Consider the following 17,288-nt stretch of genomic DNA (forward strand, 5'->3'; position numbering starts at 1 on the left):
TCCATCCCTTTTCCTCCTTTCCCAGGAGAGGGAGGGAAGCTGAAGTGATTGCTTCACCCAAACAGCTCTGATGGGTTCAAACTTCTCCCTTGGAACAAAACAGCATCCCAGACCAGAACTCCTTTCTTTCCCTAGAGTAAGGCAGGTCTTTGCTGTAATATAATTTCTGGATTCATCAACTGAAGTTGCCTTTTTGCAGCCTTCTGACAACACATCCTGCGTGAATTATGAACTTTTTTTTCCCTTTGCTTATTTATACTGAGTGTCTTTTTCTCTTGTCCAAGAAAAAAGAATGAATAATGTCCAGAAGAGCTGGGTGGCACCTGCAGATCCCAGAAAGGAGAAATGAGGAGGGGAGGAAGGAGCTGTTTCCACCTCCTAAAGCATTCAGAACACGGGATGGGCAAACACAAACCATATCCCTCCAAGTTCTGTGCTGGAATCACTCATTCCTGTGTAGCCCAAGCTGCTGCTGTATCCTCTGTGGTGTAAATAATCTTTGTTGTGTTTCAGAAACGGGCTGTTAAAGCTGAGAACAGCGCTGCCAAGCTGAGACAGGAGAACACCCTGCTCCAGGTATGGAGCAGCATTCCTGGGGCCTGGCTGAGGAACTGGGGCTGCAGGGATATGTCTTGGAATTGAGCCTCTAAAGAGGATATTGCAGGATTTTTGCAGGCCATTGGGAAAATACTGAGGGTGTTCTCAGGTTCAGTTGTGGTGCCCTGCCAGAGGCTGGGAAGACCTGGATGGTGCCACACTTTTCAGTGATGCCCAGTGACAGGATGAGGAGCAATGGCCATAAATTAAAACACAACAAGTTCCACCTCAGCATGAAGAAGAACTTCTTTCCATGGAAGGTGGCAGAGCACTGGAACAGCTGTCCAGGGAAGTCATGGATTTCCCCTCTCTGGAGATGTTCCAGATGCATTCCTGTGTCACCTGCTCTGGGTCACCCTGCCTTGGCAGGGGTTTGGACTGGATGATCTCCAGAGGCCTGTTTCAACCCTAATGATTCTGGGAAGGCATTCCCTTCTGGCAGTCTGGTGTTGGGATCTAGTTGCTATTTATTGCATCCTTTTATTCTCTTCACTACCTTTGTGTGAGTGATTTTATTACATGACATAAACATAAATTGCTGCATGAACACGTTCATTAGTTGTAAGGTATCTACTGGAGTTTTGTGGCTATTTATCTAGTTTTTGCCTGTTTCCCCCCAGGTCCAGCTGAGGAATTACAAGGCAGAGAACGAGGCCCTGCAGCTGGGACAGGCAGGGCTGGCAGCAGCAAAGCAGAATGCAGAGCTGGCCCTGCAGCACCTGCTCAGGGTCACAACCAGCTCCCGAGCATCCATCAGGTGAGACACCTCTCCTGAGGCCATCCCAGGCTCTGGGCTAAATCCTGGGCTCACAAATAAACCTCCTCAGTGGGTTTTTTTAGCACTGAATCTCAGGTTTTTGTGTTTTGTGTGCCAGATGAGCTACTCCATGTTCTTATTCCCCTTCAGTGTGTTTTCCTCCAAGTGCAGGTAAAATAAAAATAACTGGAAATAAAGTGTAGGTAAAATGACTGGGACGTGGGAGTCTCTAAGTCTCTTATACTTCACTTTAAGAAGTGAAGGTTCCAGTCTTGACAACCTGCTGCTAGATAGGTCACATGGTGGGCAAACCCCCCAAAACTGCCCATGAACCCTCTGGTCCCCCCCATGTAACATTGTGTCTCTCCCATTCCAGGCAGCTCCTCTCCGGAGCAGAATCCCTGCAGCTCGTCGCTGATCTCCTGAAATCCATCGACAGAATTTCCGAGGTGTCAGAGGATGGACAGTGAGTGACTCAGACACCACGGAGGACTTTGCTTTCATTTAGTAACCATTACTAAAAAGCGAATTTTTGATACTCGGCCTCATATCGATGCACGGAGCTGCAGAACTGGCGTCCCTATCCCTCCGCACCGCGCAGCCGATGGATCGCTAAATCCCGAAGGGACAGGAGCACATCCCTGTTCCCGCGGGGCTGGGAGCACTGCCCCTCCTCCGCGAGCACCTCAGCGTTCAGCTGGGGCTCCTCGTGCCGCGGCAGGCGAAGGGGCTGTGGGTCAGATCCCGATCCCAATCCCGATCCCACCAAACCCCCGGTGGGTCTCGGTCCCTGCAGGGCCTGGGGCCGCCCCACGTGCGCCGAGCCCCGTTCCGATTGGCTGCGCGGCGTCACGTGGGAGACCAGCTGACCCGGGAGCCCGCGGCGATTGGTCAGGGGCGCGGGGGGGGCGGGGCCAGGCGCAGCCCCAGCGCGGAGCGGCGGCCCCGCCATGTCCGGCGGGCCGGGCCCGGCCGGGCCCTCGCGGACCCCTCGGAGCCCCCCGGGGCTCGACCTGGACGCCGAGCGGGAGAGGATCCGCCGCGAGATCGAGGAGCTGGAGCGCAGCCTGGAGCCCGGCGGGGTCGGCGTCGGGCTGGCCGTGTCCGACTGCAGCCTCAGCTCCGGTAGCGGTACGGGCTCGGGGGGGCTCGGAGGGGTGGCCCCGGAGCTGCCGCACCGGCGTGGGGCGTGTTCTCGTGGTGAAACCCCCGGAGCCGGCCGAGAGCTCCCTGACGGAGGGGTCTGGTCGGTTCTGGTCACTGGGGACGGGCGGGCTCACGACACTAAACAGCCCAAAAGTACTTCCCGGAGTGAAACCACAGCATCTGAAGGGGCATCACAAACCCTGTGTGAGCCGCTCCATCCCACAGCCCGCCCGCGCCGCCTAAAGTTCGTTTTCCAAAGCAAATAGGAGGTGGTAACAGCTCGAGCATCTCTGTCCGTAGTGGCTTCACCCATCTCTGTTTTGGTGGTGCAAGTCTGAATAACTTCTGTCAGGAGTCGGTACCACTGGGTGCAAACCCAGGTGTTGCTGAGGGCCTGTTGGTGCTCTCAGAGTTTGTGTTTCTGTTGGTTTAGAATGTTCACTTGGCTACTCACCCTTTGGCCTCTCATTTGCTGCCGTGTGCAGGACCAGGATGTAGCTGGATTATTGCTTTAGTTATCCTACCTTAGTTATCCAGAGCTGCTCTTTTTTCCTACTCTAGAATGAAAAAAATGCAGATGTGGAGTGTAACTAAATACAACTTTACTTGACAATGTTGTCAGTATCCAAAGCCACTAATTGCCATGTCTGGGTTCTCTGTGATGCTTTATTCTGGCTGCCTTAATTGAAAAGTTTTGGGTTTGAAGCTTTCCTTTTATCCCACTATAATCAGCACTTTTGTATTTTTGTTGTCCAACAGATGATGATGAAGATGATGATGATGATGATAATGAAGATTCTCATGGTGAAATGGTAAATATTTTCTCTTTAAATGTACCTTTCGATCTGTCTGTTGAAGGGAAAATTGGGAAATCCAGGCAGCTGCCTTGGCTCTGTGCTCAGGAAGGGTTAATACCAGCCCTGGAGTTTGGGTATTCCTGCCCAGGACTTTGTTATTCGGTGTAATACACATATTTCTTCATGTGACCACAAGTGACAGGGGGCAGAGGCCTCACTGCTCTGGTGCTGCTGATCCCTGTCCCTGGAAACACCACAGGCTGTGGGTCAAACAGATGTCAAATTAGAAAATTAATTATGTTGCAGAGCTGCCTTTAAAGCAAGTGTTTCTTTCCCTTTTCCCCTTAAATGCCTCAAGGAAATGGAAAGAGAAGAAGACAGCAGTGATGATGATATTGAGAGCCTGCCACAGGATCCAGAAACGTGCCTGCAGATGAACCATGTGTACCAGGAGGTTATCCAGGAAAAGATTGAGGAAGTGGAGCTGCTCATTGCACAAAACAGAGAGCAGCAGGTGAGCAGCACAGGACGGAAATGTTCATTTCTGTGCTTTTCTGGGTTGCCATTTGCCATCTTCCCCTCCCTTCAAGCCTAGTAAGACTTCCCAGGATATTCCTAGTGCATCACCGGTGCCAGAGGAATCAGCTGGAGCAGTCACAGTCCCATATCCATGTGCTGGTGCAGTGCTCAGCTGGCTTGGCCAGGAACCAGGTGCATTTTCTTCCTGGCAGTTCAAACCAGTGTCACTGAGTGGCTTTTCAAGTGTTTTATTTGACTGAAGTTTCCATGCTTTCTTACAACCAAAAATGGGTTGATTAGTAAGATTTTACATCTTACACTTTAGCTTGCTGTGGCAAATTAGTATTTTATTAATGTTTGAATCACCTGCATTGCACTATACAGTCAGGAAGTTCCAAATCCTGCCTTTTAACATTCACTGATTCACAGTCTGGTGCTGCAAACTTGAACCCTGCCTGGGATGTTTGTGGTGGCTCAGCCACTGCTCTCTGAAATCAGGAGATTGAGGGAGACACTGACACTGTTTAATTAACTCTTGTCTTGCAGAAGGAAATCATGGGTGAGCTCGATGGTTCAAAAACAGCCAAGGCAGGAGATGGCAGAAGTCTACCAGCAAATGTATTTTTGGGTCACTTTATGAAGCCTTACTTTAAGGATAAAACCACAGGAATTGTAAGTAACTGTAGCTGTGTCTTCAGTGATAGATTTGCATTGTAACTGTTTTTGTAGCAGTTCATGCTCGAGTTCTAGGGAGAAAGAATAACTTTCCTGCATGTCTGACTCTTCCAGTGTATCTAACCCTTCTAATCCTCACCAGGGCCCTCCTTCCAATGAAGATGCCAAGGAAAAGGCAGCTCAGGGCATAAAATCCTTTGAACAACTGCATTCAGCAAAGTGTAAGTAACTCTGTGGGCTGCTCAGTGTTTTAGAAGAGCTATAACAAATGTATATATTCATATTGTTAGTCTGTGTGTGCCATTTGCAGTTCAACATCAACATTTGTGATGTTGCAAACTTGACTCCACAAAAAACGTAGTTAGAATGGGATGCTCTGTAAATTGTTTTATTGAGTGATTAGTGACTTATTTGCATTTGTTTTGATGCATCAGCTCCTGTGAGCACTCCAAAACCATGGTGCAAGGGCAGAGAGAAGTTCAAGGGGCACCTCCAGCTCTAGGTGGTCACGGACACCTTGATGATGATCTTGACTGAGGTTTTGTTGGAGATAAAACTGAGTGAGGGGCTGCAATTTGCCCAAGTCAGATGTGGCATCAGTGATGTAGGCAGGGAACTCCTATTGCAGACCTGGGGGATGTTTCCAGGGGTCTTGGAAGCAGTGGGTCTCCCTTGGCAGTGGTTCTGCACTGATGTCTGACTGCTCCACTGTTTGGTTCAGGGAAGAGCAGGGAGAAGACACTGTTGCAGAAATCAGTGGTGAGCGACCGCTTGCAACGCCTGCTCCAGCCAAAGCTCCTGAAGTGAGTACTGACAAAACCCCTCTTTTCTCCTGAGAATGTGACATGTGAAAGAAGGAGAAGGTAGATGTGGAGATTCCACCTGCTTCAGCAAGTTCCTGTGTTAACTGTTTGTGTGATTTTACAGCCATCCATTTCTTCCCATTGACACAGCGATATAATTTAAAATAGTCTGCAGGGCTTGAAGCTGGAATTGTGACATGTAGTGAGTCATAATGGTGTGTCCAGAGGGAGATTTCTGTGCTGGAGCTGGTACAGTCTTTCTAGCTGTTGTAACAACCATTGGTTCCCCCTGTAAATACTAAAATGGTTAATCTGAGACATGTTCTGGGTCAGTGACTGTATTGAAGGGGTAAAAATAGGACAATGAGTGTGCCATGTGGGAAGACCTGGGAGAATAGCAGTTTTGTGTGGAAATAAACTGAAGGAAGGAACGATACTGATGGAGAAACTGTCTCTGCTGAATGTCTTCTTATACCATTGACCTCATTCCCATCTAGTCCTATTAAGTAATGATAAAAATGTCTTTGAACAGGATGAGTTATTGGAATCAGAAACTGGAGAAGGTCAAGACTGAAACGGAGAAACAGACCTTGGAAAAGCAAATCAAAGAAGTGGAGCGAGAAATAGAAGCAATTAAGTAAGTCTTTTTATGTTCTTGGTGAAAAATAAATGTCTCTTCTTGGAATTTAGCTTTTATAGTTCTCTTCTTCTACTTCTAGAGGTGATGTTTGGAGAAATGCTTATTTTTGTGTTGACTTGTAAAAAATGAAGTGCTGTTGAGCAGCTCCTTCATCCCCACAGTTCTTTACCAAAAATTTTGTTTTGGGCCTTGATACACAAAATGTAGTATCTATATCCATTGTAGAGGTGCTGCTTTAGATAGCTCTTGGTTTAACAACAAAGGAGCAGAGAGTTCTGAAATGTTTAATACCTTTGAGCTTTTGCTCGTGAACGTGTCTAGAGCAACATATTTGGATATTACATTAATTGTTTCTCCTGCTAAACCAAGTGTTCAGTTCTTGTGGAAGTCAGGAACAGGTGGGAGGAAAAAAATGAAGCAGGATCAAGAAGACAAAGTGTTTAATTAACCATTTAACACGGTTCTTTCTTGTTTTTTGTACCTTCTGCTGTAGCCAACTGCCAGAAAGTGACTTGTTAGGAAACAGATTCGATGAGCACGACTGGGAGAAAATCTCAAACATCCATGTAAGTTGGGGGATCAACTGTCTTATGGCTTCTGATATCTGCGTCCCTTCTCTTGACAATCTCCTGGCTTGGTTTGCATCCACTGTTTCCATCGTGCATTTCTCCAAGTTGACTGCTGATTTGATCTCAGATTGTTAAATTTGATGGTTTAAAACCTGGCAATAAGATATCTGGAATGCTAAATATTGGTGTTCCTGTCTGTCCTGCTGTTTCAGTCCCAGCTTTAAGATGAAACAGATTTTTGTTGTTTCTTTTAGTTTGATGGGCAACGTAGTGCAGAAGAACTGAAGAAGTTCTGGGAAAATTGGGAGCATCCAAGCATCAACAAAAAGGAGTGGACTGAGGAGGAAATAGAGAGGCTGAAGCGGATCGCTGCTAAACACAACTACCTGGACTGGCAGACCATAGCCCAGGAGCTGGGGGTAAGGTCTGAGGTGACAAATCACTTAATTCTCACTTAACTGTGCCTCATGTCAGGTTTCAGAAAACAATGTTGATGCTAATCCACTGTTAATTAATGCTTTTCTGAGAAATGTCCAAGAACAGTGCCAAAAACATCTGGTACTTCAGCCTTTCCCTTTTGCTTTTAGTCCTCATAAATAACCAGTTCTCTGTGTATCTGTTTATATTAAGACAAACAGGACACCTTTCCAGTGCTTGCAGAAGTATCAAATCTATAATAAAGATTTGAAAAGGAAGGAATGGACTAAGAGTGAAGATCAGATGCTTTTAGAGCTGGTTCAGGAGATGAGAGTGGGAAGCCATATCCCATACAAGAAAAGTAAGTGACCTACAAGTGACAAAGTCTTCCATTCACCTGAGTCTTAACAGCTGGTGTCTTCAACCTGTCAGACATGTGAGAGCTGAAATTTTTCCTAGCTTTCTGTAGCTGCAGGATGGATTGTTGGGTCATCATGGGTGTAATGCAGATAATGCCATTATAAACAGTGACATTTTGTGTATGCTGTACTCCTTCCGTGCTTGTGTGCCATAGTTTAAGAGATTAAAATGCTGCTTATGGCAAAGACTGCTTGGAAATCTCACCATTAGAATGTAAGGAAAAGAAAAACATTGTTTACAACAGATTTCAAAACAGACCTTTGTGTTTCTAGTTGCTTATTACATGGAAGGAAGAGATTCTGCTCAGCTGATCTACCGCTGGACAAAGAGCGTGGACCCCAGCTTGAAGAAAGGACCCTGGACACCAGAGGAAGATGCTGTAAGCTCTGTTCTCTGGTGCCTGGAATTGCAGGGTGGGAATGTGAAGAGTGTTGAGGTGGTGCAAGGCTGTGTAGAGCTGAGCTGTAGCAGTGGCACAGAGGAGTGTAAAACGGGCCAAGGCGGGCAGTTTACAGAGGGCTTAGAAACTCCTAAACACTTGAGAGATTTACAACACCAATACAACTGCTTCTGTCTCAGGCCTGTTGGGATGTTACTGGTGAGAATTTCAACTCTTTGTCTGATGAACACAGATGCTGTTGGCTGCAGTGAAGAAGTATGGAGAGAAGGACTGGTATAAAATCAGGACAGAGGTGCCGGGGAGGAGCGACGCTCAGTGCAGAGACAGGTGAGTGTAAATGTCCCAAGAGTGCTTCAGGTTTATTACCCCTGATGCAACTTATTTTACAAGTGTTTGATTTGCTTAAACCAGTGTTCCCTTAAGGGCTGTTTTGTGGAGTGGTTATGATCTAAATAGTCATAAGGGAGTAGGGATGGGACCCCTTGGAAAAAGGAAGGCTCTGGTTTTGTTCAGGAGTATGCAGTGATGATTTGAGCTGTACAAGCAGGATTGAATGTTCCTTACTGTGATTTTTTTTTATTTGGAAGATACTTAAAAGCATTGCACTGGGATGTAAAGAAAGGCAAGTGGAGCTTAGAGGAAGAGGAGCAGCTGATTGAACTGGTTGAAAAGCATGGCCTGGGTAGGTGTTTCTGTGACTTGCTCTATACAAGTTTAGAGAACTAAGCATCATTAAAGGTACAGGCTCTGCTTTGTACTGCTGATTGCAGCCTTCCTTGTATTGTGTGTTGTGGGTATTAAAGATTTGAGATCCATTCATGCAGTAACTCTTATAGAAGGAAATGAATAGTGTATGTATAATGTTCTGCACTGAAAAGCCTTTGTGCTCAGTGTGTGGCAGCAGTGGTCATGTTTTACAACCTCTGCATCCTTTTTAGGTCACTGGAGTAAAATAGCTTCTGAGTTGCCACATCGGACTGGCTCCCAGTGCCTGAGCAAGTGGAAACTCATGATTGGGTCTAAGGTACTGTGAAAATCCTGCTGTGGCACAGTCCCATCTCTTCAGTTAAAATTCTTTAAACTAAAAGTAGAATCCTTAAAATCAGTGCAAAAATTGACATTGATTTTTGCACAATCGAGATTTTTGTCTTGGATGTTCACGGTTTAATTTTTTGATGTGTTAAAGCAGCCTTTGTTCTGAAGGTCTCAAGTTAATTTGCTGTATATTTGTTTGTTATCCAGAATTCTTTACTCCCTTGACATGGCTGTAAGGATGGGATATACCTAGGGTTTAATGTGTGTACCTCATGAGTTGCCAGTTTTGGTAACAAGCATTACAGAAATTCTGGCTGCTTAACACCGTGTTGAAGATGGTCTTGTTTCCACTGACAAAGCACCTGCCCTAGGGAGGGGTCTGTGGCCACCTAAATGTGTCAGAATGGGGCTCTGTACTTAGTTTGTACTTCCACATGCACCAGTTCTTCACAGAAACTTGTATTTGTAGCTTATTTGCATACAAGAATCTAAACCAAAATCCATGCACTGGGTGTAGTCCATCTTAGCAGAAGCAAAGCAGAACTATCCATGTGAAAGCCAGTGGTAGGATTCTGCCCTATGAAACTTTTAACTTTCTGATTTGAGAGAGTTGCAAGCCAAGGGTGAACACTGGCTAAAACTTGTCTGTGTTTTTTTTGGCCGAGAAGAAAAGATCCAGGGCAGCAAAACGGCAGCACATTGAGGAGAGTTCCACCTCTTCAGAGAGCAGCAGTGAGGACATAGAGCTGGACTTGGCAGACAGCTCAGAGGAGGAGGAGGAGGAGGAGGAGATGACAAGCAGGACCAGCAAGGAGGAGTGTGCACTCCCCAGCATTGATTTATGGATACCAACACAGCCAGACACGCAGGAGGCAAACAAAGGAAGATCCCAGACCTCAGCCCTCTTCTCTCTTGGGAGTGCTGATGCAGGGACCAGTGGCAGTGACATTCCAAGGGCAGTGTGTGATGGAGACACAGACAGAGCTGCTGATAAATCATCTGAGCTGAACACTCTGCTGAGGGGCATCGCACGGCCCCACTCCACAGATATCGTGGTGAGGAATCCAGCAGAAGTAATGGCCAAGGTGAGCTGGGATTCCCAGGCTGTGCTTGCTGGGATGGGAGCTGAGGCACGACTGAGAGGTGCAGCAGCTGCAGTAAGGAAGGGATGTGATGAGCAGATGACAAAATCTTTTTCTCACCTCTCTTGGCTGCCTTCTCACTGTGCCGTCGGAGGGAGCTGTTGGAAACTCAGCCGTGGGATTAAACGGAAATTTCCAGCGCTGCCTCCCCGTGCATTACCCAGAAAATAGCTGTGTTCTTCCCTGTGTGTACTGTCACACAAACAAAACTGTTCAGATCTTCATAAAGCAGAATTGTCCAGTGAGTTGTGGTGTCTTTGGAAGAATTAAGTCACTTGCACACCTCTATCTGATTCTGAGCTGGGTTTTCACCCCAGATCGGATGCTGAAGCAGTAAAAACCCTCCTAAGCACATTTTTGCAGCAGGATATTCCTTAGCAAAATATGTAATGTCTAAATCACTGTTTAAGTTCACACAAGCAAAATTATTCTGAGTTTTGTGTTCAGAATTTGAATGTGTGCCCTGGACTGTGGGCAGACAAGTTTGTTGGGTTACAGATACAGCATTATTTTACTAGTAGATGTTTAGGGAAAAATCAGTGACTTCTCCAAACATCTTGCTGTTCCTTCCCTTGTACTGTTAAGTCAAAAAATGCAGAGAGAACCACCCAGTAAATTCTACCCCTCAGTGTGAGTTTTGGTAGATAATTCACACAAATCTTTTATGAAACAACCATTTGGTGTTGTGAAGATGCATAAGGACTGAAAAACAAGGTAAAGATCTGCTCTTCAGGGCTGATTTCATTTAATACGATACTTTCAACAGCAGGAATGTTGAAAACTCTTGTACCTGCTGTGCATATTCAGTGCAAGTAATTCTCTGTGAATTGCCCTCCCTTTTATCTTTCCTTGTGTGCTTTCATGTTAAGGCTTCCCAGTGTGGAAAACAAGTGCTGCGGGTTACCCTGGAGGATGTGAGAAGAATATTAAGGAATAACACATTCTTTCAGAGGAAATTTGTAAGTGCCTCTTCTGTCTTGTCTTTTCTTGTGACATCAGCACTTCCAGGCTGTATTTAGTGGGGATTTTTTTTTAATATATAATGACATATCTTCTTGCACTGTAGTCCCAGGAGAAAAAGGTCATCATTTTTTGTCGTAACTGCCTCGTGAATAGTTTTGTCCTGGGACAAACTGTTGGAACTCTAATTGTGTATTTTTTCATGCACAGCAATTCAAGATGCTAAAACCTCCTGTTGGCCTTTTAGCAAAAACAGCTGGAGGTAGTGCAGCTGTTGGCCAGAATCTCCAGGGGCTGCAGAACGTGACACACAAAACTTATCGCCAGGAGAGGGAGCGTTGGAAGAGGCTCAGCCTGGACAGGAAGCTGCTCATGGCAGTGACCCCTTGGGTGGGCAATGTGCTGCTGCCCTGCACCTTGCAGACTGGGAAGATGGCTTTTCATCAGACAAAAGGTACTTCTGACCCATCCTGCTTTCTGTCTCTACTTTCTGACATCTTGTAAGTGAATTCCCAGCTGATTTTGATGTTGGATTCTTTCCTAGCTGATGCTATTCAAGAGAAGGTCAAGTCAATCAGTCTCACAAGCACTCCCCTGTTCACACTGTTCATTCAGGTAGGTATTACTGTCTTAATAGCATTATTTGCTTTCAAACAGTGGTAATCTTTATTTTTCTGTATTTGAGGCTTAAGTACATGATTTATCTTTGTTTCTTAAATAATCTAATTACTGGATTAATCTGGCCTTGTGCCTTGCATATGATATTTCTTAAATCCTACATCTAAAATCTAATCCTGCCAGGGCTTTTCCTGTAAGTGTATAAAAAGTCCCCAGAATCTTGCATGTGAAGCATGTCCCATCCATCTTGTCTAGTCACTGACCCCACAGAACATTTTTGTTCTCAGTCAAATGTTAATGAAGTTCTCCCCCTGCAGCTCTTTCAGATTGACACCAAGGGCTGTATGAAGATTATTCGTGAGAGGAAGCTGAGGGAGTTAGAGCTGCTCAAGGCTGATGCAAGAAGGCCTCAGCAGGTACTGGGCAGGGTTTGTTTCTAAGCTTTTCCCACTGAAGTCTTAAATAAACATTTTTTAATTGTTTGGCCAGTAGTGCTGTTTGTGCATGTGTTACCAGTTCGTTTTGGTTCAGAGGCATAATAATCTTGGCAGATGTGGGTTTGATTCACATCTGTGCTGGTTTAATGAGGTATCTCAGAAGTATAATTTAATGTATTTTTTTTTGACAGGCTTCCCAAAACATGGAGGCTTCTTCAGGTACCTACCAGAACATTTATTTTTATGATGTGCAAGAACTTTCACTTATTTAATCACCGTTACATTAACGACCAGTTTAACCGAAAGGAGAACTTTTGGAACAAAACTGCACTGTCATGCTCATTTTTGCTAACTCTTGGATCTCTGTTATTGGCTAAACATGTTCCTCTTTGGTAAGGACCAGAAGAAACACTGGAGGGCTGGGGGACCAGTGGCACTGAGCAATGCCTTGCTCAGTGATGTCAGCTTGTTATCACGGTTATCTGAAGGATGCCAGGACATGCCTTGATTAAATCAGGACTATAATGCTGTAGGAATTCTCACAAACAGGAATTTTGCCACTTCCTGTGCAGGGTACTTCTTTTTCATAGCTTGGGAATGGCTTTTGAAAATACTGTTTGTTCATTTTAATTTTATTTCCTCTCCTCTGTAGGCAATTCATCCCAGCCTTGTGCTCAGAGGAACTCCCAACGGGGCATACCAAGGAGTGCTGTCAGGAGATCTGTTGCCTTAAAAGCAAGAGGAACTTGTGCTGCTGCCTTTGAGAGCAGTGCCCCAGCTCCTCCAGCCCAGGGGCAAAGGCAGAAGCCTAAAACTGTCTCAGAATTACTGAGAGAGAAGAGGTTAAGGGAGGCCCAGGCTAAGAAGGCCATGCAGAGGACGGTGTTGGTGGCCCCACAGGTCCTGGTTTCAGGGCCTTTGATAATCCAGCACCCACCACAGCAAATCATTCCTTCTGCACAAGCAGGGAGCAAACCTTCAGCAGCTGGTTGTGCAAATAGCCAAGTACAGGGTGCACCAGCTCCAGTACCAGCAAGTGCTTCTGCTGCAGGTTCCACTTCTGCTGTTGTGCCTGAAAACCATTCCTCAGCAGTGCCAGCAACGGGGGAAGGCCCTGGTTGCTCACAAGGGACAGATCTGCAGTGCAATAAGGAACTAAAAGAGCAAGGTTTGGAAAGCAGCCCTGAAGGAGGAGGTTTTCCAGGCATGAATCCAGCTGCAGCAGAGAAGACCCCAGATCAGGGAGGGTGCAATGGTCAGGTCATAGCTGGTAGCTCAGCCCCAGTCGTGCTGCAAAACCAGGCTTTTGTGCCAGGCCAGATCACAGTGGTGCCTGTTGGCCTGGAGTCTGGCACCAACAAACTGTCCCTTTCCACACCAGTCCCCTGTGAGCTGAACAGTAACGGGCCACAACACAGGCCAGTCAGCCTCTTGCCTGCTCTTGTCACTCCCCAAGCTGGGTCTCCTGTGATTCCCAACAGCATCCTGCCCTTCACATGGGTGGTAACCCCACGAGCTCTGCTCCCCACCGCTGTGCAAACTGTGGTGGGTGTTCCCCAAGGAACACCAGATGCTCCTGGGAGAGGTCAGTGTCAGACAGCTGTGACTTCCAATGGCAGTGTCTCTGGTTTGGGAGTCACTCCTGTAGCAGCTGGAGCAAATCCACCTTACCCCAGCAGTGCAGAGACAAAAGGACCAAATTCCCAGGGAGCAGGAGTTCCTTTGGGAAAGGCAGCTGACCATTCCACGATCCTCTTACCCGGGACCTCGGTGAGTCCTGGATGCACCTCATCCAGCGTTTCTGCTGTAACACCTGCATGTTCCAATGGCTTCTCCAAGGCTTCTGACTCCCCTGCAGCTCCAACTGCTCCTCCACCTGACACCGCAGCCCTGGTGCTGCCCCAGACACAGCCCCCTGCAAACACTCAGGGGGCTGATCCCCAACGTGTGTCCAGCCTTGCCAGCTTGGGAAAGAGCCCTGACTCTGCTACAGCAAACACAGAAATCATCACACAAGGGGTCGTGCTCCAGCCAGGAGATCTGGTTCCTCATGGCAGTGTCCCAGGGAGCTCGGGTTGCTTTGCTGCCCAAGCCTTGAAGAACAGACCCATTGCCTCCAAACCACCGACGGCACAGCCCGAGGACACTCCCCCCCAGCCAAGCACTTCCAGTGCAGAGAAGAATCTCCTTGACCTCAGCCTGATTTCCCTGGAAGACGAGGGGCTGGTGAGGGAGTGGCTGAGTGGGAAACGAGGTGTCCAGGTCCCATCACTGCAAACCAGGCTGCCTTATTTGCCACCTTTTCTGAGCAACATAAAAACCCTCTCGAAGCTCCTCCTGCAGAAAGCAGCTCTGGAGGAGCAAGCATCAAGTCTCCTGCCCTCTGATGCCACTGAGGATGGAGGCACTCGGGATGTTTTCCATGCTATTGGAGAACTGGTGCAGCAGAAACTGGGTGATAACCCTGCTTACCTCCTGCTGAAAGCCAGATTCCTGGCAGCATTCACACTCCCAGCTGTCCTGGCAACTCTGCCTCCTCCAAAAGTGACAACAACTCTGTCAGCCAGCAGGAAGCAATATGAGGAGAGTGATGAAGAGGAGTGGCAGAGTGAGAAGGAAGTGTCTGAGGAAGAGAGTTGTGGGAATGAATTAACAGGAGTACAGTTGGATTGGAGAGTTGGGGATGAGCCTGGAGACAAAGATGCTGATTTACTAAATCAGGTAAAACAGATGCCAGGAGCTAAAAGCAGAAAGTTACTCCCAGCTAAATATTGCACTGGAACCCAGGGAGAATCCTTCACTGTTTTTAAATGTAGCAGAAATTTGGTCCTTTTGAATAAACATGGTTTTACAGCTGATAAAAAGAAAAGCTCTGCAGCTCAACTGGGAGCCCTTAGTCCAAGGCTAAAAGTCTGTGCTTTATGGGGCACATTAAACTTGACAATTCCCAGAAGTGGATATCAAAGCTCCCTTCCTTTTACAGCTTATAACCTGCTGCACTGATTTGCATTTTTGAAATCAGGCCCTTGTTTTTCGTTGTATGTGTGCTCAAAATCCCAGTAATATCAGGGGAATTGTATATGTTCTATTTGCATCTTCATCCCAAATTGGTTTATGTGGCTAGAGATTATTGAACTGCATGGATTGATGGAAGCCACAAGGTCCACCCCAAGTCAATCTCTAAGTTAAATCCATTACTGCCCAGCATTCTTTCTTACAAAACACACGAGGAAGTTGTGCAGCTCAAACTTGCATTTCAAATCATTGTGGCTCCCAAGTAAACAAACAAAACACTGATGAAGATGAATCAACAAGGCAAATGGCTGTTTCTATAGAAAGATGGCCAAGCTGCCTAAAAATCAGAGCTTCCCCAGCAGTTTTCTTTCTGTTCTGGCTCTGACTTTTGGGTCTGGGCCAAGTTCAGTGTTGTCTGAACTGTGAGCAGTTGCTCCAAAAGTCACCAGCAGGTTTTCACTGCCAACCTCTCTTCTGTGTCACCTTCCAGGCTCGCTCCCACTCCCGTGATTCCCACTACAACCAGGTTGTTTTCCTGGTGGTTTCCAGGGGAAAGTTTGTGGTAGGGGTTGTGTTTCACGAGCAATCAGAAGCTGGTGTGACCTGTGCTGTCTGGGGCACTGTCTGGCTCCAGCAGTGAAGCCAAAGCATCACTCATGGCAGGCACCCAACCTCTAACAAAAGGTTGTTCCACAACCTCTGTAATGGACAGTTGTGCCCAGACAGAAACAACAGCAGGAATTGCTCTGCTTTGGGAGCAGGAACAGGAGGAAATGTCAGTGTTGGCTGAAGGTTTTGCTCTGAAAACACAGGGATATTTTGTGCTTTGTCTGACACTGGTAACAGAATGTTGTCCCATGCTTATTTTCGAAGGTAAATGGAAGATTATTTTGGAAATCTTGCTGAGCTCCATAAAATAAAAAGATGGCTGAAGGGGTTATTTGCAGTTTTGCTCATTCTCATGATGCTGATCATCTGCTTATGTTGCAGGGCCTGGGGGCTGAAGATGGCACTGCCCACTCTGCCTTGGATTCCTGCACTGCTGTGGCTGATGCCAGTGCTGCTCCAGTCAGGAGAAGTGCCCGCTGCAGGAAGAGGAGGAGGATGTGAGAAGGACATGTGTTAGTAGCTACTCAGAGACTTGTATTTTGTGCCTGAGAACCTGAACCACATTTGTCTGTGGTTCAGCTCAGACAATGAATCACGACCCCAGGAAAGGGCTGAAATTATCTCTGCTCTTGTTCCCCGAGGACACAGAGTTCTACAGTCACCACTAATCACACCCTAAGGCTGATAATCTGTTGTGGGGAGTGAAAGTTCACGTCTGTATGATAAAATTATAGATACAACAGTCACGAAGTTCAAACATTTGGCAGCCTCTTAGTCCATGCCCTGCCTACTAGTGTGGTACCTAGTTGGTAGCTCTCTACAAGCTTGGCTGCCAGTGAGTGCTTCACTGGAGTTTAACTCTTCTTTGAACAACCCTGTGGGGTTTTGAGGGGTTTATTTCCCCTTTATGGCTTCATTTCTCTACACTTATAACAGGCCAGCTTCTGTAGGGTACAAGTGTGTGATGTCCTTAGTATCTGTTGTGGCTTTTGGTGCAAGAGATGGAATGAATATGAGCAGTGTTTGATTCTCATGGTTGTCAGATGACACTGCTCGAGTTTTTTTCTTTAAAATTTGTTTTAGAAACTCCAAAAGAGCAACTTCCCTATAAAAATGCTGTGACTGATAGGAGCTGTTTGTGCTTTGTTACAGAGGTCACTGGAATGAGCTCTCCCTCCCTGCATGGCAGTAGGAGGTACTCTTTGCACTGTTCACTTTTACCACTTCCAACACACCGACTGGATGGACCTGGGGAAGAGGAAAATGGCTGGACTGGTTTTCCCATCACCCAACAAAATCTGCATCTCTGGGAAAGGTGCAGAAACGGAAGAAAATGGCTGGAGGGAAATCATTCAGGCATGGACCAATTTTGCTCTTTCAAACTCACACCTGCCATAGGTGCTGGGGGAGAAGGTGCTGGAAATCTGGGGGAACCAGCAATGGTGGTTATTTATTTCTTTTTTGTTCAGCCCCTATTTATGTAAATGTTTATCCATGTTCAGAATATGTTGTTAATTGGGTGGTTATTAGTGCTGTGACAGTGGCTTTGCTTGCTAACTGACTGAATGCTGCTGAATAAGCAGCAGATTAATTTTGTATCAAAATGAGTTTTAAGTATTTGTTGAAATACAGATGTTTTATTTTTCTCACTTAAAAATTACTGCTGTATTCTGTGTGGTTTTTTTCCCTGGTAAATAGTGCTTTTAATAACGTGTGTATGAGTGTGATTGCT

The 17,288-nt window shown here is 46.4% G+C and overlaps 1 protein-coding gene across 2 annotated transcripts; it reads left to right on the forward strand.

Annotated features, from left to right (window-relative positions):
- Positions 1-19: 19 nt before the first annotated feature.
- SNAPC4 (small nuclear RNA activating complex polypeptide 4) lies at positions 20-17,213 on the forward strand. Of its 2 annotated transcripts, none has more exons than XM_017810030.1 (25): positions 20-576; positions 1,218-1,354; positions 1,731-1,820; positions 3,260-3,312; positions 3,656-3,811; positions 4,363-4,488; positions 4,634-4,712; positions 5,213-5,294; positions 5,827-5,931; positions 6,428-6,500; positions 6,758-6,922; positions 7,134-7,281; positions 7,613-7,719; positions 7,973-8,067; positions 8,328-8,422; positions 8,679-8,764; positions 9,444-9,860; positions 10,787-10,876; positions 11,088-11,331; positions 11,422-11,492; positions 11,813-11,911; positions 12,124-12,151; positions 12,585-14,653; positions 15,938-16,068; positions 16,709-17,213. In XM_017810030.1, the coding sequence occupies exons 3-24, from the start codon at positions 1,814-1,816 to the stop codon at positions 16,055-16,057; spliced, it is 4,515 nt and encodes a 1,504-aa protein (XP_017665519.1). In that variant the 5' UTR covers positions 20-576; positions 1,218-1,354; positions 1,731-1,813; the 3' UTR covers positions 16,058-16,068; positions 16,709-17,213. The 2 variants fall into 2 exon arrangements, with proteins under 2 accessions (XP_017665519.1, XP_017665518.1); XM_017810029.1 differs by having other exon boundaries at positions 15,938-16,053.
- The last annotated feature ends 75 nt before the right edge of the window (positions 17,214-17,288 follow it).

Source organism: Lepidothrix coronata, unplaced genomic scaffold (genome assembly GCF_001604755.1).
Source record: "Lepidothrix coronata isolate B3197 unplaced genomic scaffold, Lepidothrix_coronata-1.0 Scaffold28, whole genome shotgun sequence".
Classification (NCBI taxonomy): Eukaryota; Metazoa; Chordata; class Aves; order Passeriformes; family Pipridae; genus Lepidothrix; species Lepidothrix coronata.